General features: G+C 43.6%; 1 protein-coding gene across 10 annotated transcripts in view; it reads left to right on the forward strand.

Moving 5' to 3' along the window:
- PRKDC (protein kinase, DNA-activated, catalytic subunit) overlaps positions 1 to 21,051 on the forward strand; it is a 178,951-nt gene that overhangs the window by 30,167 nt on the left and 127,733 nt on the right. For 9 of the 10 annotated variants that reach the window (XR_010936560.1, XM_067712375.1, XM_067712380.1 and 6 more), the window contains exons 22-27: positions 5,009 to 5,115; positions 6,953 to 7,043; positions 7,973 to 8,136; positions 8,795 to 8,947; positions 13,447 to 13,554; positions 15,950 to 16,176. Coding sequence is in view for 9 of the 10 variants with exons in the window: in XM_067712375.1 (XP_067568476.1) it covers positions 5,009 to 5,115; positions 6,953 to 7,043; positions 7,973 to 8,136; positions 8,795 to 8,947; positions 13,447 to 13,554; positions 15,950 to 16,176 (850 nt within the window). In the remaining variant the exon portion in view is untranslated. The remainder of the gene's footprint in view (positions 1 to 5,008; positions 5,116 to 6,952; positions 7,044 to 7,972; positions 8,137 to 8,794; positions 8,948 to 13,446; positions 13,555 to 15,949; positions 16,177 to 21,051) is intronic. The other variant, XM_067712379.1, reaches the window with a different exon arrangement.

A 21,051-nucleotide genomic window follows, 5' to 3' on the forward strand; every position in this document is an offset into this window, starting at 1 on the left:
CGTGGTCAAGGTCAGGAAGGGTGACATGGATGCCTCACTCTCCTCCCCTGCAGCCCGTGTGCACATGGCTCGGCTGCCCCATTAACTTCCTTCGTAGCTGTGCTTCCAGCTGCGTTTTTCCGGGGCCAGAATTCAGCCTGGGCCTTGCGTTTAGTTGTCGTGCCTCTGGGCGTCCTTTCGTGTGGGACAGTTCTCATGACGTTGATGTTGTTGAAGGTTGCGGGCCGTGATTTGGGAGGAGGTCCTTCCAGCTGGGCTTGTCTGATGTCCTCTCACGTGAGGGGCCCCCAGGACCAGTGGCAGGTGGTGCCGTCACGGTCATGCCCACGGGCCTGTGGTTAGCGGGAGCCGCTCCGTTCTCTGATTGCGAGTGGCCGTCTTCCCAGTGAGGTCCTCCTCCAGTGGTCGGTGCCGAGGAGGGTGGGCACCGGGGGGGCAGGGTATCCAAGCAGGCGAGGAGGGCGGCATACGGGACGTCAGCCACATTAACAGCTGGATCAAGGACAATGAGGGGAGAGGGAGAAAGAGCTAAAGGGCCCTGCCTCCCGTCCCGGGCCTCACTGCTTCTGCACATGTGCACAGGCGCCCGCACACCTGTGTGGGTGGGTGAAGTGGAACGTGCAAGGTGCACACCTGTTGTCCTTCTGTCCGTTGGAAGGGGCTGCCTGGGGCTAGTGGTACCTTTGTAGCAGCGAGAAAACCAGTCCCCAGGTTGTGGCTTTGGAGAAATGGCTGCTTCCAGCCTGCACAGGGAAAGTATAAGAGGAACCTAGAATATTATGTTTTCTGAAACATGCAGAAATCAAGGAAGTGTTCTAAGAATGATGGGAAATGTCACGAGCCAACTTGGGATAATCTGAGCATCGAGGCAGAGTGTCCCAGAAAGAGATCGAGATCCACTGAATCTTGTAGGACTCTTGCGTGTGTACAGTTACAAGTCAGCGAGTAGACGGAAAGCCTCGTCGTGTGCTTCTTCTCGCTGTGTAACAAGTCACCACAGGGCCAGCGGCTAAAACACCATCTGTCATTTCCCCGTCCTCTGGGTCAGAAGCCTAGGTGGGCTTAGCCGCTCCTCTGCTCGGGGCCGGCTGGGCCGGCCTGGCCCTTCTCCGGGCACTCTGGGGAGGGCCCTCAGGTTCATGCAGGGTGTCGGCGGCGTCCAAGGCCCCATTTCCTTGCTGTCTGGTGGTCCCGGCTTGGCCCGCCCCTTGCCTTTGGCCCTCCACCTTCACAGCCAGCGGTGCACCTTGAATCCTTAGGCTCTGAGGCTGTGCCCCTTCCTCCTGCATCCGCTGGAGGAAACTCTGCTTTTAAGAGGCTCGTGTGATTAGATTAGACCTGCCTTTGTTCTGTAAGGAAACACAGTCACAGGGGTAACACTGGGGAGGGTCATGGGGCTACCTTAAAATCCTGCCTACCTCACCCCACAACACATGTTACTCACCAAGGGTGCAGATGGCAGCTTTACAGTGGAGACCCTGGCAGACAGTCGTCAGCCTGCTGGCCAGCAGTGGGGCCAGTGGCCAGCACGCCTCCTTATGTGCTTTGCTGAGAGCCCAGTGCCGCTCTGTGCCGCTTCTGACAGAGGTGCAAGGCCTGAGCCTTTCGCTCAAAGTGCTTCTGATAAGATTCAAGCCTTGCTCCCTTGTGGATTCCACAGAAAGTAAAGAGTAACTTTGCCTGTTACAGACAAAGGCATTGATCAGTAAGGCAGAGAAGCACGTCCTTTAAGACTGAGTGAACTTTGCTAAGAATGTAACACATTTCATAGCCTCTTCTCAGACTCAGGTGTTACCTTTCCAAGTTTTGTCATGTTCTGGGACCCACTGACACAACTTGAAACAGCGGGTCTCGCAGGGAGTCCATGAGATCCAGCTGTTTTCAGAGGAATACTAAGGTGTCGTGTGTGTTAACATGCAGTCTTCAAATAGATCAGTAGGTGTTTACAAAAGTAGGTTCTGCTTCCAGTATGCTGACTGTTGCTAGTTGTAACCCAGAAAAGCAAATATCTGTGAGCTCTTAGTGAGTCCCGGTTGTGGAAAGACGGCCGGACACCAAGAAGCCGAGACTCGCTGCTTCGTGAGCAGCAGAGCAGCTCACCCTCCCTGAAAGTCAGAAGCGTGCCCTCCTACTTCTACTGCAGCCTCATCCGCTTATCAGTTACAACTCTCTGCCAGACTTCTCTTGGACTGAGGAAACGCGGACTGGGTGGTTTTGAGAAGTGTCTGCTGAGGTCTTGGAGTTTCTCAGGCTCGGAGCTTGTGAGCACACGTGACACCCACCTGTAGCCGCATCCATCCGGCGTGGTACCACACGCAGCATGCCTCATCTCCTCACGGCCTAGAAAGCAGGAAGCAGAGCACACAGACTTAGAAATGATGCCTAGTGGGACTTCCCTGGCAGTCCAGTGGTTAGGACTTGGCGCTTCCACTGCAGGGGGGCCTGGGTTCAATTCCCAGTTGGGGAACTAAGATCCCACCAATTGCGCGGCATAGCCAAAAAAAAAGAAAGAAAAAAAAATGTTGCTTAGCAATCAGTGTTTCGGTATTCTGTTTTACTTAGAAATTACGTGGGTGTTCAATGATGATTTACTAATTAACTCAGTCCAAGGTTTCAAGGCTGCAGATCATAGAAATTATCTTCCAGTTGACATGCTACAAAACGTAATTACTGGGGAAGTAAAAAGTTTGTCCAGTGATTCCGTTTAGTTGAACATAAACTTACTGCATTTATCATGATCTTAAAAGTTATGTAGGGGGCTTCCGTGGTGGCGCAGTGGTTGAGAGTCCGCCTGTCGATGCAGGGGACACAGGTTCGTGCCCCGGTCCGGGAAGATCCCACATGCCGCGGAGCGGCTGGGCCCGTGAGCCATGGCCGCTGAGCCTGCGCGTCCAGAGCCTGTGCTCTGCGACAGGAGAGGCCACAACAGTGAGAGGCCCGCATACCGCAAAAAAAAAAAGTTATGTAGGGCTGTTTGAGATGAAGAAAAAATTCTGCAGACGGTTGGTGGTGTTATTTTGTGTGTCTTGTACCATAATAACAAAGCTTGTTGGCTTTGTAAGCCTGGATAAGTATAATAAGTATGTAAGTAAGTATAGGAAAAACAAACCCAAGTAGAATAAGACGTATGCTTGTATTGTACTTAACCCTGATAGGAAAACACATTTATTTAAACTAAAATCATGAAATTTGTCTCATTTACTGAAGATGTGCCTTTATTATGTGAATATGGATTTCTGAAATGCTTCTGAGTTAGTGACTATAGCATTTTTTTTAAAGTTTGGCACATTTAAAGTATTATAAGTCCAATTTTTAAATTTTCAGATAATTTTAGGAATATTCATTTTATATAAGCTTATTTATCTGTATAAATAAGAACAGAGCTCCTTTAAGAGACTTAATAATCTAATTTCTTAATACTTTCCAAATACAGGAGAACAGCACACTCACAAGGAGAAGTCAGGTTGTTCTCAATTCAGGGCTTAGGTGACACGCAGACACATGAGGGTTTATGGCTTCAGTCCCACAGTTTGAGTCATAGACAGATAGAAAACACTTGACCAGTCCACATCTCAGAGAGTTGTTTTTCCCAGTGTACAAAATTCTTAACTAATTTGAGCTCCAAAACATTTTAATAAAGACTAAATAAAAACCAGATCCTCTTTTCATCTGGGGCCACCAGAGGGTAGATTTCTAATATCCACCTGCAGAAGGTCCAAGACCAAAACCCCAGTTCTTAGTGATTGTTCCCACCCGGGGCCTAGCTCATGGGGCATGGGCAGCAAACCTGCACCGCAGACTCACAGATGGGAAACAGAAAGCAGAGGGGAGTCAGGCTCTGCCGTCAGCGGGTGTCACTTCTGGGGGTCAGGAGAGGCGTGCTGGGGTATAGCCCCTGTGAGGGTCCTCCCAGGCTGTCTCAGCACTGGGAGAAGTGTGACTCCACTGAGAGAAAGTGAGCAGGTGCAAGGGCTTTATTAATAAAGGACTAGCGAGACGCTGCAAATGGTTTCTATAACCTGAACGCAGTCATGAGAAAACATCAGACAAACCCAGATGGAGGCATCTAATTTTGTAAATGTCCAAGTCATGAAACTCCAGGAAACTGAAGAACTGTTTCCCTTAAAGGAGATGAAAAAGACAAGACAACTAAGTGTAACCTGTGGTTCTAAGCTGAGACGTTGTTAGGGCCGAGTGGAGCCTGACTGGGGGTGGGGGTGATTGGGGGCCGCGTCTGCAGCTTGGCACCCTCATCTGGGCTGTGGTGTGGCTGTCACGTGGGACCGGCTCCTTTAGGACCCGCACCGTTCAGGGGCGGTGGCGTCAGATTGGTACCTTACCATGAAGTGGTTCGGGAGGGAAAGTTTTGTGCTAAACGTGCAAGTTCTGTAGAAGTTTATGATTGTCGAATGGCAGCTCCTTCACAGCTGTAAGTGTTCTGATTCCTCAGGGATGTCTCACCGTGATGGTTTTAGTGTCTGTCCATTGGTGATTCTTCTGAGTTGATTATTACTGTAAAAGTGGCACAATGGTGATGTTCCAGCTCCATGATTCCTTTTATCTAGTTGGCACTCTGCGGTGAGAAATAACTTTTTTCACCCATTATTTCTGCCTGTCAGGAGGGACTTGTGGATCCTTATATTCTCAGTGGGTCCAGCCCTTTCCTGCTCCCACTGATATCTGCGCACAGCCTGTCCCAGATGTGACTTGTGTGGGACTCCTGGGAGTGTGCCCCTCCCTGAGCAGTGCCCCCTCCTGGCGCTTCTCACCAGCACAGTCTACCCAGCCTGGGAGTCAGCCACTTCTCCAAGGAACTGTGTTTCTTTCAGTCAGCAGTGGTATTTAAAACTAAGATAACCACTGTTAATATTGTTGTTCTAGAAATTTCATTTTTAATCTCACTTTAGCATTTTAATGTCTTTCTATAGCAGTGTAGTGTGTTTTCCCTTGTATTAATTAAATAAATGAATGGTGCTGTTTAAAATTGACTTTTGTTTACTGTTGATAGATGAGACCAGGAATAACTGGGAAGTGTCAGCACTCTCTCGGGCCGCCCAGAAAGGATTTACTAGAGATGTGTTAAAGCATCTGAAAAGGGCAAAGAACGTTTCATCGGTAAGAAATCTTTTGTATCTTCTTTACCTTAAATAACGGAGAGACCAGATTCTAATGCTCGTGAAAAGGAAAAGTCTTCACTTAAAATATTAGTTGTTCTTACGTATCAATTAGAGTACAATATAGAAATAATTTCAATATATATTTACAGTAAAAATGTAAACTATATTAACGGGTTTATTGTCTTGTTTTCTTGTTTGGAATAAGCAATTGCAGTAGGGATATTATGGATATGTAAGATTGACTCATTTACTGATTAAATCTGAAATACATATTGTCAAGTTCAGTTCATGGCAGGTTTTATGTTTTTTTTCCAGTGATAATTTCTTGAGACCAGTTTTTTAGATGTGGCACATAATGTGACAGATAAAAATGATGTAAACAGAGAAAATTGAGTTAGTGTAGGGAAAATATTTTTAAGTATGATGTGAAAAAGGAAATTTGAAAAACTTTTAATATCTAGAACTGATATTGCAAGCTCTAGGGAAAGTTCCTCCCATCTCGATATTTTTGACAGCTTTTGATTGGGAGACCTGGATGAAACTAGAAATGGTGTCTAAAGGTTTTAAATTATCTTATCACATATAAGTAAAGGAAGGTAAAGTTACTTGAGCGTGCCTCTAGTTTTGCACATTTCTTTACAGACACAGGACCCCATTTCCCTAGGTGGGCCCTGGGGTCCCCGGGTGCAAGGCCAGAACTATCAGTATTTTCACGCGTTGACGTTTGCACTGTGCAGTGGTGGGTGGTGCGTTGGTTCCCTAGCGCCTCCTTAAGCCTCGACCCTTGAGCACACGTTGTGTGCCATCCCGTGTGCTGGAGCAGGGGTGCGCCGAGCAGCCCTTCCCTTGTGAACACCGTTTACTGGGGTAGACAGCCTGGCTGCTCAGTATCTCGCAGGCGTTTTCTCCAAGACAGAGAGCGAGCCTGTCACTTCAAAGAAAACTTCTGAGAGTATTGGTTGCCAGTGACACAATTCAAGCTTTTAAGTGAAAATTAAAATTTTGCAAGACTTGTAACCATCATGAGCTGGGCAGCTTCTCAGTACTTAACGACTGTGATGTTTTCACATGTACAGTGAAATGCATCAACATGTGGAAGATCTGCATGACCCAGGGAACCATTGTTGTCAGATGAACAGTACGTTATCTTCCCAAATTGCGTGTGGGTGAAAATCCACAGAGAGCAAGATAAGCCCGTGGGTTTTAACGTAGTAGAGGCTCCATAGTCTTCGCTGCTGTGGTCTCAGAGTCTGCTTTGTGACCAGCCTTTAAGAAACTTCCACTGCAGTTGTGGAGCCGTATCAGAGAAAAACCCCAGTTATCTAGAAAGACTACTAAAATACTCCTCCTTTTCCAGTTACAGCCCAACAGCAAGTCTGTCACAAATGTGAAAATGGGAAACAGTACCACTTGCCTGAGGTTGTTTATTTGGAATATATCGTTACTTTTCCTAAAAGCATATCGTTTGTTAACATGTCATGGGTTCAGTGTTTTTAAATAAAATGATAACTATTTAAATAATATCTAAGTTTCAACTTATGATAAATACTGGTAAATACGACCTACATAAACAGAAGTTCTTTGGGGAGTGTCAGTATTTTTTAAGGGTGTGAAGGCTCTTGCCAAAACTTTGGAACCGATGGTCTAGGAAACGGACAGAACTGCAAAATTGGAAGAGATGTGGCTTCTTTTCATGAATTTAAAATAAAATTAACTGCAGTGCCGTGTAGGATATAATGAGCCATTGGAGGCGTCAACAATGGAGAGGGTGGTAGAGCAGTTTTTCTTTCAGCTCATGACTCTCTCTAATGTTTAACTTGTCACCATGTTTGCAGCATGAAGCGCTGTCCTTAGAAGAAATACGGGTTCAGGTTGTGCAAGTGCTTGGCCGTCTTGGGGGACAGATCAGCAAAAACCTCATAACAGGTGACCTTTCCTTAAAGCACATTAACCCCATGGATGTATTTGGATGCATACAGGTCATGGTGTGTTCTGATATTTTCTCCTATATATCATTTATGTGTTTTCAGGTAAGATTATGAAGAGCCATATTTTGCCTGATGGAGTGTATACTTCCACTGTGCCCTGCAGCCTGTGTGGTTCTTTGTGCTCGCTCACTGGAGTCTGATGTCTTTTCCTTTTTGAAGCAGAATCTAGCTTGATACACCTTTATATTAAACATTGTGTCAGGAGTTCAAAGTTATCTTTTTTAACCTGATATCCTTAATAGTTGGATAATTTAAGTTGTTTTTTATTGGAATTAGCATTTTTTTTTTTTTTTTTTTTTTTTTTTTGCGGTACGCAGGCCTCTCACTGTTGTGGCCTCTCTCGTTGCGGAGCACAGGCTCCGGACCCACAGGCTCAGCGGCCATGGCTTACGGGCCCAGCCGCTCTGCGGCATGTGGGATCTTCCCGGACCGGGGCACGAACCTGTGTCCCCTGCATTGGCAGGTGTACTCTCAACCACTGCACCACCAGGGAAGCCCGGAATTAGCATGTATGATTAGTAAAAATTGGTACTTTTACCTTTAAAATTTCATATTAAATGTATTGGTGATTTTGGCATTTCAGAAGTCAGAACCGCTGTTAGGAAAATAAGTGCTATAAAGAGGAGATACTTAATTAAAGTATTGTTCATTTATCATTTTTCCACAGAAGAGTAACTCTTACTGAAATTGGAAATTAAACATTGCAGACTATTAGACTTGTTTAAAAATAGTTTGCCTTTAAGTCAAATTCAGAAACAGTGTGTAGTGGTTTGTACACGTGTGGTAAACAGAGCAGGAGGGGGTGAGCCAGGGGCTGTCCTGGAGCGAGGAGGGACTGACCGAAAGCGCTCTGCATCTCTCTGACAGCAGTGTCCCCCGAGGAGAGAGCCAGGCGCTGTGTGGCCTGGGACAGAGAGAGGAGGCTTGGCTTCGCGGTGCCCTTCGCGGACATGAAGCCCATCATCCACCTGGACCCATTCCTGCCACGTGTCACAGAGCTGGCGCTCTCGGCCGCTGACAGACAAACCAAAGTACTCACTGATCACCTGCTGTGGTTAGACGTGTATTCATTAGGAAACACGTATTGTGTTTCACGGATTTTGTATTTTCTCTAGTATAGTAATCAGGGAACTGTTCAGTTATCAGAAGTACGTGTCCTTGGAAAATGGAAGTTAAACATAAATTATCTGAATAATAGATGATAACCTGGCAAAACATTAATATACCAGAACTCTTCATAATAGAAAATAGTACAAAGGGCATTGAAAAGTGATTTTTAGTCTGTGCTTGATTCTCTCTTCAACCTGGGAGATTAGAAGCAGATTATCTCAAGTCTTTATATTAATCTGTACATTTCCAAGATTCGTGCTTTAAAAATGTATTTACTGAAAGTGACAGTTGAAAATGTGCTAACACATGGAGCAGAGCTCTGTGTTACGGCAGCATGGATATGTTTCTTACGAGTGTATTAGTCCTGCTGTCTAAATCTTTTAAATCTCAGTTCTTCACTGTTGGCTCCAGCTCAAAGTGAACGGAAGCATGAACTTTACACAAGAAGTACCACTTGCCGTTCATTTATTTTGGGTGGGATAGTTATCTGCAGCAGAAGGTTTCCTTTCTAAAGGGCTACATTGTGTAGCATTTCAAAATGCTCTTAACCTTTGTTAAGTCCACCCTGGCCTGTTTCAGGTTGCGGCCTGTGAACTTCTGCACAGCATTGTCATGTTTATGCTGGGAAAAGCCACTCAGATGCCTGACAGTGGCCTGGGCCCCCCACCCATGTACCAGCTCTATAAGCGCACTTTTCCTGTGCTGCTTCGACTGGCATGTGATGTAGATCAGGTAAGTGCATGACTTTGAGTCTGAAACAGTTGCAGAATTTTTTTAGAAAGTCCTGTCTAGTTCAGTGATGGTCAAGGCTTGCTGCACACTGGGACCACTCTGGGGTCTTTGAAAACCTGCTACCTGGCTGCTGCCCTTCCGACTCTGGCTTAATTCCTCAGGGATAGGCCCTAAGGAATTAAGTTAGGAGAGTAATTAATTAAGGAATTAAGGAATTAATTACGAGAGTCTAGCCCCTAAGGCTGATTTTACTACCGGCTCTGTCACTTAGGGGTGAAGAAGAGAGGAGGGGCCGTGGCCAGCAGTCGGGGGCGCTTGGAGATGTCAGCAGGTCATCTCTTCCTCGGGGCTTTTTGGACAGAATTCTCCTTTGCTGCTGGGACATGGAAGACATTCAGATTCTTTATTTTATGAAGCTGGCAGAACCCTGATATAAGGGTGCACGCATAAAAAAGAAAACTAAATGAAAAACTCACCTATAAATATACATGGAATATCCTTCAGTATATATGTGAACGAATCCAGTAGTGCCTTAAAATGCACCATGATTAAATAGGATTTTGGGGTAAAACTGGAAATTTACCACAGAAATAGGTTTCATAAGCAACGATTCTCTTCATATAGGCCAAGAAGGTATTTTGTTTTGGTAAATCAGGAATCGTTTAATTTTGTCTTTAAAAAAATGATGAAGAATGTTTACCTGAATATCACAGCCAAATCCTGCCCAGCCGTGATGCAGTGATGCCGCCTCGTGCTTCGGCTGAGGTGGGTGCTGGGGTGAGACGTGGCGTGGCCTGTTCACAGGCACCTCCAGCCCCGACCCGGGCCTGTGCATGGAGTGGTTGCTCAGAATGGCTTCGTCTGTGTTTCATAAGTTAATTTGCACTGGTTAACCTCTGGGTCTCTCATCAGGCCATGAGGTCCCTGAGGTCAGGGACGTCGGAGAAAGGAAGGAAAAAAATTATTTTGAATATAGTTTTAAAAAAATATGGAAAGCCCAGAGTATCAACTGATAAATCTAAGAATTAATAAAGGAGAAAGCTGATGAATTACAAAATAGAATTCTCATATATCAGTGTTCTAATATGTCTTATATTCTATTGTAGCTTTGACCACTTGGAAAATGTGTTTACAACATAGCATTCATAACAGCATCAAAAAATGTAATAATAATAAAACATCTGGGGGAGTTCCCTTGTGGCCTAGTGGATAGGATTCTGGGCTTTCACTGCTATGGCCCAGGTTCAGTCCCTGGTTGGGGAACTGAGATCCTGCCAGCTGCATGGCGCAGTGTAAAAAATAAAATGAAGTAAAATAAAACATCTAGGAATAAACTTTAGTGTGCCAGGCAAACATATATTTTATGAATATAAAATGAAAGTGCTGTGTACCTGAAGAATCAATATTGAGGGAATTCCCCTGGCAGTCCAGTGGTTAGGACTTGGTACTTCCCCTGCAGGTAGCCCGGGTTTGATCCCTGGTCAGGGAACTGAGATCCCGCAAGCTGGGTGGCGTGGCCAAAAAAAGAAAGAACCAGTATTGAAAAAATTCGAGCTCTTTCCAAATCGTTCAGTAAGCTTGGTATTGTTCCAGCAAAGCCCAGAATTAATTTCATTTTGAACGTCAAAAGTAATCTGGAAGAATAATTGCTAGAGCCTAACCAAGAAAAATTTTGGCAGGGTCAGGTACTGAAGGGTGTCTTGCCCTAACAGATATTAAGAAGAAGTCACGTTAATTATAATGGGGTTGAACTTGTGCACAGATATGTCAGTGGGACTGTCTGGCAGTTGGCAAGTGGACCCATGTGTACACATAAATACTGTATGTGTGGTAAAAGGAGCTTTTTAAGTTAGTGAGAAATGGAACATTTAATAAATTCTATTATAGCATTTGACTAACAGAGGTTAATTTCAAATTAAAAAGATTTAGAAGGAAAAATAAACTCTAAAAATATCATAGAAAAATGTGATGAATTATAGCATGTCTGTTTGTGTCTTTGGATTGGGATGGTCTTTTTCATTGGTAAAATATACTAATTAATATAGAAACATATGATGCTAAAAGTGAACCTCCATGTCATCACCCCTTTCCCACCATTATTCCTCAGGAAAAGCCAGTGTATCCTCTGCCGAAAGTTTGGTGAATATACTCCTAGATCTTTGTAAAACATAGCATACGTATAAATTTTATATAAATTTTTTATAAGCATACATATAAATTTTGTTTTACAGATAAAAAGGATTATAGCATTCAAAAATGCTTTCTTTTATGTAAAATGTGATTTCTGCTTGGGTGGATTTTATCATTACATTATAGGTGTCTTTCCATACAGTTTGTGTAGAAAGGGAAATTTTCATACAAGGTATTGAAGGGAGATCTGTGGAAGAAAACTGTTAGTGTGTTGATAGTTCTGACTTTATAAGTATTTAAAACCACTGAATGGCACAAACCCACAGTTTTGACATATACATGATGTAGGGAAATTTTTTTTTTCCCACATTGTGCTGAAGATGATAAGATTTTAAAATGGGCAAATGGATAGAGAACAAAAGTGGGCAGCTCGTGAACACAGAAGTACATATGGCCAATTAAATATGTTTTAAATATTCAACCTTTTTAGTAGATAAGGAAATTCAAATTAAAATGGTATGGATTGCAGCAGTTGTCAAATATTTTAAAAATTGGCAGTGTTTAGTGCTGCCAAGCTTGTAGGGAAAGGGGCTTGTGAGTCCTGGCAGGTGGGAGTGTGGACAGCAGCCCTTGTCCAGAGAGGTGTTCAGAGTGGTGTGTATAAGACAGACATAAACTAGAAATACTGCATTTCTAACAACAGGATTGGGTAACTGGATCATGGTTTATCCATATATGAGATAGCAGGCATCTAATAAAGATACTGATATAGCTTATGTATTTACATGAAAAGTATTCGAAATTAAGGGGCAGAAAAGTGGTTACAAAAGTGTATATTTTTACACACGTGTATACATATATTTAAATGTGTATAAATATACTGAGTTAACAGTGGTTTTGAATGTTAACAGTGGTTACCTTTTGGATGTAGGATTGTAGTTGGATGGTTTTCTACATGTTCTATAAATGGTGTGTGTGTACATATATATAATTTATGTTCTAAGAATACAAAATAATTCTTTTGGGGGAAAAAAAGTGATGCTTTAAGACCAGGTTAAATTTCCAAACTAAAAGGTAAGATTCTTTTACTTTGATTAAGTCTAAAAGTTGCTTCAAAGTTTAGAAAGATATTTTTTGGAGAAATACCCAGGTGTAAGAGAACTTGTTGTTTAGTCTGAGCCCCAGACATTTCACGTGACTTTTGTTGTTGTTTTTTAATTTTTAAATTTTATTTTATTTTTTGGCCGCAGCAGGCGTTATGTGGGATCCTAGTTCCCTGACCAGTGATGGAACCCACACCCACTGCAGTGGAAGTACATGGTCCCCCACTGGACTGCCAGGGACCTCCCTCACGTGATTTTTGATGTGGTGTCCGTACCACGTGCTTTGTTCTTAAGCTGAGTATCAGCGGGGAAGTAGAACTCCCCTGGATTTCTCAGTGCTCCTGTAGGGCCAGCCTTGTGAGACATGAAGATCGGGAATGTTCCCCTTCACTCGGCCTGTGAACATTTACTGTTCATAGAGAATGAGGGTTAGATGCATAACCGTTTGTCTCAGGAAATTGCTCTGATCCAAAAGGACAGAAAAACTCTCCAGGCCTGGGAGCCACCCTAGATTGTAGGAGCCAGACACCCACAGGGCTCTCTGGGCCCTGGAGAGACTGTATTTACATCTGAGAAGGTTAGGGTGAGAACCCGCATCTCCACGGAGTAAAGACTAGTTTCCCTTCTTTCTCGGCAGGCAGCCGAGGGGGAGGTGCCTCTTCTCTTGTTCTGTGATACAGCCTGGAAGTCTCTATGCAGAGGACGCTGACCTGGCTTTTTTTTTTTTTTTTTTTTTTTTGCGGTACACGGGCCTCTCACTGCTGTGGCCTCTCCCATTGTGGAGCACAGGCTCCGGACGCGCAGGCTCAGCGGCCATGGCTCACGGGCCCAGCCACTCCGCGGCATGTGGGATCTTCCCGGACCGGGGCACGAACCCGTGTCCCCTGCATCGGCAGGCGGACTCTCAACTATTGCGCGGAGGGAAGCCCTGACCTGGCTTTCTGCTTTGTCCCCACGGGGTTGTGAACAGAATGCCTTCTGTTTAGCTCAGGATCAGGTTAATCAGGTTGAATGATAAATACCATCACTGTCGACCCTAATTGCCCTCCTCGTTAGAGGAACAGTAAGTTTGGGGATGCGTATTTTTTCTTTGCCGGACTCTTAGGAAGAAGTTAGACCATGTTCGTCACAGAATTTAACTAGAGAAGGAAACTAATATAACCACAGTAGTAGTATGCTTAATTTTGCTCCTGTCGTATAAATGGAACTGTCTCTGATATAAAATTTACATGAAAAAAGTAAATTCTGATGTTATTACTCCTTCAGGTGCCAAGGCAACTGTATGAACCTCTAGTTATGCAGCTGATTCACTGGTTCACCAACAATAAGAAATTTGAGAGTCAGGACACTGTTGCCTTACTAGAAACAATACTGGTGAGTAATGGTTCCTGTCCTGCCATTCCCATCAACTGGTTATATGTGATCAATACTCAGAACTTTGAGAAAAGCTACCTGTCAAGGTATCAAAATGTAACATCTAGCTAGATTGGATCATCTCTTTTCTTTTGTTTTGGTGAGATGGCATTTAATGAACAAGGTGCTGTTTATTAAGGGATACTTTTAAATAGCTACAAGCACATAGATGTTTTTGTTTTGTTCCTTTTGGGAGGATGGTTATAAATTTGACAAACTTCATCTACATTAAGGCTGTGTGTGTGTGTGTGTGTGTGTGTGTGTGTGTGTGTGTGTGTTGAGGGTGGAAAGGGTGAATAAGAATGTTCTTGGACTTCTATCAGAGTTGCAGTATCCTCTTTTTTTTTTTTTTTTTTAACTATAGTATACTAGTTCAGAGTAAAAGGAATTTTTTGAGCTGGTCCTGTTTTCTCCTGCATTCAGATTCAGCAACTCAAAACTCCTAGACATCGCAGTTCACCGTGTACATAGAACTATCCTGAGACAGCAGAGGTGGAATTGTTAGGGTGGGGTCACTGGCTCACTGCAGGCAGAGGCAGTGAGGTCGGCTAAAGCCTCACTGTCTTTCCACACTGATTTGATTTTAATATTCTGAACTCGTGCAAATAACTACATTTGATTTCTTTAAATATCATCTTAATTGATATTTACCTATTATTTCAACCCGTACTTTTGTTTTGGCACATACTGACTTTGGAATCAAAATCCCCAGTTGAGGGACTTCCCTGGTGGTGCAGTGGTTAAGAATCCGCCTGCCAATGCAGGGGACACGGGTTCGAGCCCTCGTCCAGGAAGATCCCACATGCCGCAGAGCAACTAAGCCCGTGTGCCACAACTACTGAGCCTGCGCTCTAGAGCCCACGAGCCACAACTACTGAGCCTGCGAGCCACAACTACTGAAGCCCGAGTGCCTAGAGCCCATGCTCTGCAACAAGAGAAGCCACCGCAACGAGAAGCCCATGCGCCGCAAGGAAGAGTAGCCCCTGCTCGCCACAACTAGAGAAAGCCCGCGCGCAGCAACAAAGACCCAACACAGCCAAAAATAGATAAATAAATTTTTTAAAAAAATGCCCAGTTGAACACATAGCAAGTTTGTGCAAACAAACATCCTTTAATCCCATGTTTTTGCAGACTGATTTGTTTGAATCTGTGGGTCACTTTCTGTTAAGTTTGAAATGAGGTGTGTCGTTGCATGTAGGACCACTCTCTGTTGCAGTTTGCCCAGGCCAGCCCTGTTGTCCCTGTTGCCCCTGTTGTGTGTGTAGTTACTAACACAGCTCCTTTCCCTCTCAGAGGTTGCCTAACTGGCTGCCACTTGTGGGCAGTGGGAGTTACTGAACATTTGTAATTAGGATGATGACATCATTGTACCTGTGGTTTAATTCCCTGCAGTGTCTAGTGTGAAACCTGTCTATGACAGATCCATTTAATTAAATTTAACTTGTGGCTTATTTCATTCAGACGGATTTATTCTAATGTTTCTGTTCTGAAGTTTCTATCTTAGCTGTTCCTTTTCCCCTTTTGATCCTTGAAGGTAGCTTAAGTCAGAGCTTCAGGAAAAAAGCAGGTGGGAATGGAAATGTAACATGAGAGGGTTTACGGAAAGAAAAGAAAAGGTGAAGGCGGAGGTGGAGGCTGGTGCACTCCAGTGCACTTGTGTCCCTGCTGTCCGCTCCTCTGCCCGTTTCCGCGGTGCATTACCATCACCTCCGTGAATTCTAATTTGCACTGTGATCAAAGATTTTGCATGTAGCAAGGAACCAGGCATGTTAGAAAGAATCCCCTTATTTCAGTTTCCGTGTACTTTCTCAAGTTAAACTTTTCCTTTGTGGATCTAAGAGAGAAACAAAAGCACTCAAATTTCCTTAGCTGTTTTTTCAAGTATTTAGAGACTGTGCCTTTCTGGAGACTGCTCTGATAGAAGGTCCTACTTTTAGAACCACACCTCTATGATTTTTCTTTGTGTAGCGTTACAGTTTCCTTGAAACTTGCAAGGGTCTTACTCTATTTATCCTCAATAAATAAAGCATTTCAGATAATGTTATGAGGTAGAATCAACAGAAGTTTTTAGGATATAATCACTGTGTTTCTTCAGGGGAAGGAAAGTCTGCTTTGTTGCTGTACAATTAAAGTATTCTCTTTTTTTCATGTATTTTTCAGTTTCTTAATTTGTTTAGAAGAAACTTTTCATTATGTCACAAGGAATTTGTTATTAGAGTCTAGATTCTAGACAGATTGGTTTGACTAGTGTCTGTTTTTTTCCTTAATAATGCTCTAAATTAATTTTCATAACATACTTCATTTATGCTCAGAGGCAGACCAAGGTATTCAGTTGTCATTTTATGCTTTGTTTCAGGATGGAATTGTGGACCCCTTTGACAGTACTTTAAGAGATTTTTGTGGTCGGTGTATTCAAGAATTCCTCAAATGGTCCATTAAGCAGACAACACCGCAGCAGCAGGAAAACAGTCCCGTAAACACCAAATCACTTTTCAAGCGACTGTACAGCTTTGCACTTCACCCCAATGCTTTCAAGAGACTGGGAGCATCACTTGCTTTTAATAATATCTACAGGGAATTCAGGTACGTAAGTTACCTGACAGGGAAGGTGTAAAGATCTTTAAATTTTCTTTTTTTTGTTTTTAAATATTTATTTATTTTCCTTTTCTTTTTTTGGCTGTGTCGGGTCTTAGTTGCAGCAAACGGGATCTTTGTTGGGGCCTGTGGGATCTTTTCATTACGGCATGCGGTCTAAGATCTCTAAATATTCAATAGTGATTTTGTAAAGTGACTCACTGTTTATGTATCCATGTAGTCATATATCAAGCATTTAGTAAATAGTTAACATGCTGGATGCTGTGCTATTTTCTGGGGATTAAATAATGAATTAAAATGATGTTTGCATTCAAGAAGAGGCTCAGAATGTGTTGAGATCTACATTGAAGCATAATAGTACACAGTCTGGAAAGTGCAACAAGAGCCATAATACACAGTCTTTTGAAGCACAGAAGAGGAGTGTCTGACATGGTTTGAGTAGGTTAGGGGAGGTTTCCTGTACCTCCTGGCCTCCTGTACCTCCTGGCATCCTGTACCTCCTGGCCTCCTGTACCTCCTGGCCTCCTGTTCCATTTATACTTGGGATGAGGCTTAGGGGATGAGTGGAAACTGGCCCAAGCATTTCAGGTCAGAGGGACAGGGCAGAGATAAGAGGACAGTATGTACGGAGACGAAGTCATTTTCTACTCCTTGCTGTGGAGTTTGAGGTTTGGAAGGGAGTGAAATGAGACTGGCCAGGAGCCTCTCTTTGTGGAGTTAAGATGTGAAGGCCACTTCCAGAGACAGCGAGTCCTGGATAGTGGGAGCAGGGAGCGGCACGGTTAGACTCCTCCCCAAATTCTCCTGCCAGTAGCTGTGTGGGGAGTGGGTCTGAGGGCCAGGACACCAGTGACGGGGTGGTTTCACAGTCCAAGGACAAGATAGTCCCTGACCTAAGGTTGTAGTAGTGTTTGTTCGTTTGTTCATTTAGTACTGTTTGCTAGGTCAGACTGTTATGTGCCAGGCATCATGCCAAATGCTGGAGATACAAAGATGTAGCCCTTCGTGAGGGCTGCATTTTAAAAAGACAGGTAGATAATATTCAACCAATCACAAAGGTAAAGGTAAAATCTGTAGCTGGAATTAGTGCTTTTAAGTAGCGGTACAGGGAATTCCCTGGCGGTCCAGTGGTTAGGACACTGCACTTTCATTGCCGGCTGCCCGGGTTCAATACCTGGTCGGGGAACTAAGATCCCACTACTGTGCAGCATGGGAAAAAAAAATTAAGTAGTGGTACATGATTACTAAGGAACCTTATAATGAGGAATCTGACCTCATTTGGTCAGAATAGCTTCTCTCAGGAATTGGCAGTTGGGTTAGTGATGAGGGGAGCAGTTGTGAAAATAAGATGATGGATGGATGATGGAGGGATGGATGATGGATGGAGAGGTAGGTGGATGATAAGTAGATAGATTTTAGTTGGATGGATGGGTGGATGGATGGATGGATGATGGATGGGTGGATAGATGGATGGATGATGGATGGATGGGTGGATGATGGTTGGAGAGGTAGGTGGATGATAAGTAGATAGATTTTAGTTGGATGGATGGGTGGATAGATGGATGGATGGTGGATGGATGGATGGATGATGGATGGGTGGATAGATGGATGGGTGGACGGACAATGGATGGATGATGGATGGATGGGTGGACGATGGTTGGAGAGGTAGGTGGATGTTAAGTAGGTAGATTTTAGATGGATGGATGGATAGATCGGTGGTAGACGGATAGAGAGAGGATAGCTGGATGGATAGGAATCTGTCTCTGCATGTGTGTGGGCATGTGCACGTTTGTATGAAAATCGACTGGAGGGCTTCCCTGGTGGCGCAGTGGTTGGGGGTCCGCCTGCTGATGTAGGGGGCGTGGGTTCGTGCCCCGGTCTGGGGGGATCCTGCCTGCCGCCGAGCGACTGGGCCCGTGGGCCGTGGCCACTGGGCCTGCGTGTCCGGAGCCTGTGCTCCACGGCAGCGGGGGGCAGGCCGCAGCGGTGAGGGGCCCGCGTGCCGCAAAGAAAAAGAAATCGACTGGAGCTTGAAGCCACTGTGTTGATTTTTTAGTTGAGGTGTAGTTGATGTAAAATGTATGTCTCAGGTGTGCAGCGTAGTGACTCACCATTTTTAAAGGCTATGCTCCACTTATAGCCACTATAAAATATTGGCTGTTTTCCTGTGCTGTGCGGTGCATCCTTGCTGCTTATCTGTTTTATGCATAGTAGTTTGTGTCTCTAAGTCCCCTCCCCCTATTTTGCCCCTCCTCCTTCCCTCTGGTAACCACTGATTTGTGCTTTATATCTGTGAGTCTGGTTCTGTTTTGTTATATACATATGTTTGTTTTATTTTTTAGAGTTCTCATACAAGTGGTATCATACAGTATTCATCTGGTGTATTTCACTAAGCATAATACTCTGTAGGTCCATCCATGTAGCTGCAAATGGAATTATTTTCATTCTTTTTTATGGCTGAGTAACATTCATTGTGTATATTTACCACATCTTTTATTTATTTATTTCTTCGGCCTGACCAGGGATCTAACCTGTGCCCCCTGCAGTGGAAGCACGGAGTCCTAACCACTGGACTGCCAGGGAAGTCCCTTACCACATCGTCTTTATCCATTGTTGGACACATTGTTGATGGACACTTAGGTTGTTTCCATGTCTTGGCAATTGTGAATAGTGCTGCTATGAACAGTGGGGTGCATGTAGTTTTTCAAATAAGTGTTTTTGGGTTTTTTGGATAAATACCCAGGAGTGGAATTGCTGGGCTGTATGGTAGCTCTATTTTTAGTTTTTTGAGGAATCTCCACACTGTTTTCCGCAGTGGCTGCACTAATTTACATTCCCACGCACAGCGCATGAGGCGCACTTTTCTCCGCATCCTCGCCAGTACTTGTTATTTGCGGTCTTTTTGGTGATAGTCATCTGCCACGTGTGAGGTGATGTCTCATTGTGGTTTTGATTGTACTTCCCTGATGATTAACCATGTTGAGCATCTTTTCATATGCCTGTTGGCTATCTGTGTGTCTTCTTTGCAAAAATGTCTATTCAGGTCTTTGTTTTTTTGATACTGAGCTGTTTGAGCTGTTTGTGTATTTTGGATATTAGCCCTATATTCATCTTACCATTTGCAGATATTTTCTCCCGTTCAGTAGGTTGTCATTTTGTTTTGTTGATGGTTTCCTTTGCTGTGCAGAAGTTTTTAGGTTTAATTAGGCCTCCTTTGTTTCTTTTTGTTTTCTTTGCTTTAGGAGACAGAAAACATTGCTACAATTTATGTCAGAGAGTGTTCTGTCTGTATTTTCTTCTAGGAGTTTTAAGGTTTCCAGTCGTATGCTTAGGTGTTTAATCCATTTTGAGTTTATTTTTTTGTATGCCGTTAGAGAATGAATGTTCTAATTTCATTCTTCTACGTGTAGCTGTCCGGTTTTCCCAGCACCAGTTATTGAAGAGACTTGTCTTTTCTGCATTGTATATTCTTGCCTCCTTTGTCATAGATTAATTGACCATAAGTGCGTGGGCTTATTTCTGGGCTCTCTGCTCTGTTCCGTTGATCTATACATCTGTTTTGTGCTTATACCGTGCTGTTTTGATTACCATACGGTATAGTCTGAAGTCAGGGAGTGTGATGCCTCCAGCTGTGTTATTCTTTCTCAAGATTGTTTTGGCTATTTGGCGTCTTTTGTATCTCCATACAAAATTTAAAATTATTCTAGTTCTGTGAAAAATGCCCTTGGTATTTTGATACGTTTTTTCCTTTTAGTTTTTTAAATTGTGAAACCTGTGTGTATAGAAGAATGTTTAAAAACATGTAAAATTGTCACTATTTGCAGATGACATGATATTACAGATAGAAAATCCTAAAGACTCCACCAATAAAACTGTTAGAACTAATAAACTCAGTAAAATTGCAGGATACAAAATCAGTATACAAAAGTCTGTTGCCTGTCTATGTACTCATAATGAACAATCAGAAATTGAAATTAAGAAAACAATCTCAAGACTTCCCCAGTGGCACAGTGGTTAAGAATCCGCCTGCCAATGCAGGGGACATGGGTTCGAGCCCTGGTCCGGGAAGATCCGACATGCTGCGGAGCAACTAAGCCTGTGCGCCACAACTACTGAGCTTGTGCTCTAGAGCCCGTGAGCCACAACTACTGAAGCCTGTGTGCTCTAGGGCCTGCGTGCTGTAACCACTGAAGCCTGCACGCCTACAGCCTGTGCTCTGCAACAAGAGAAGCCACTGCAGTGAGAAGCCTGCGCACCGCAACAGAGAATAGTCCCCGCTCACCGCAACTAGAGAAAGCCCACGCGCAGCAACAAAGAAGACCCAACGCAGCCAAAAAAAAAAAAAAGAAAAAGAAAAAGAAAACAATCTCATTTACAGCTGTATCAAGAGGAATAAAATACCTAGGGATAAATTTAACCAAGGGGGTGAAAGACCTGTACACTGACAACTGTAAGACATTGATGACAGAAATCGAAGAAGACACAAATAAATAGATATTCTGTGCTCATGGATTGGAAGAATTAATATTGTTAAAATTTCCACACTACCCAAAGCAATCTTCAGATTGAGTGCAATCCCTATCAAAATTCCAATGGCTTTTTTCACAGAAATAGGGCAAACAGTCCTAAAATTTGTATGGAACCACAAAGACCCTGAAAAGTCAAAGCAATCCTGAAAAAGAACAAGGCTGGAAGCATCACGCTTCCTGATTTCCAACTACTGTACAAAGTTATAGTAATCAAAACAACATGGTGTTGGCAGAAATACAGTCACATAGATCATTGGAACAGAACAGAATGCCCAGAAATAAATCCACACACTTACGGTCAATTAATTTTATGACAGAGGAGCCAGGAATACAC

This window comes from Pseudorca crassidens, chromosome 17, assembly GCF_039906515.1.
Source record: "Pseudorca crassidens isolate mPseCra1 chromosome 17, mPseCra1.hap1, whole genome shotgun sequence".
In the NCBI taxonomy this organism is placed as follows: Eukaryota; Metazoa; Chordata; class Mammalia; order Artiodactyla; family Delphinidae; genus Pseudorca; species Pseudorca crassidens.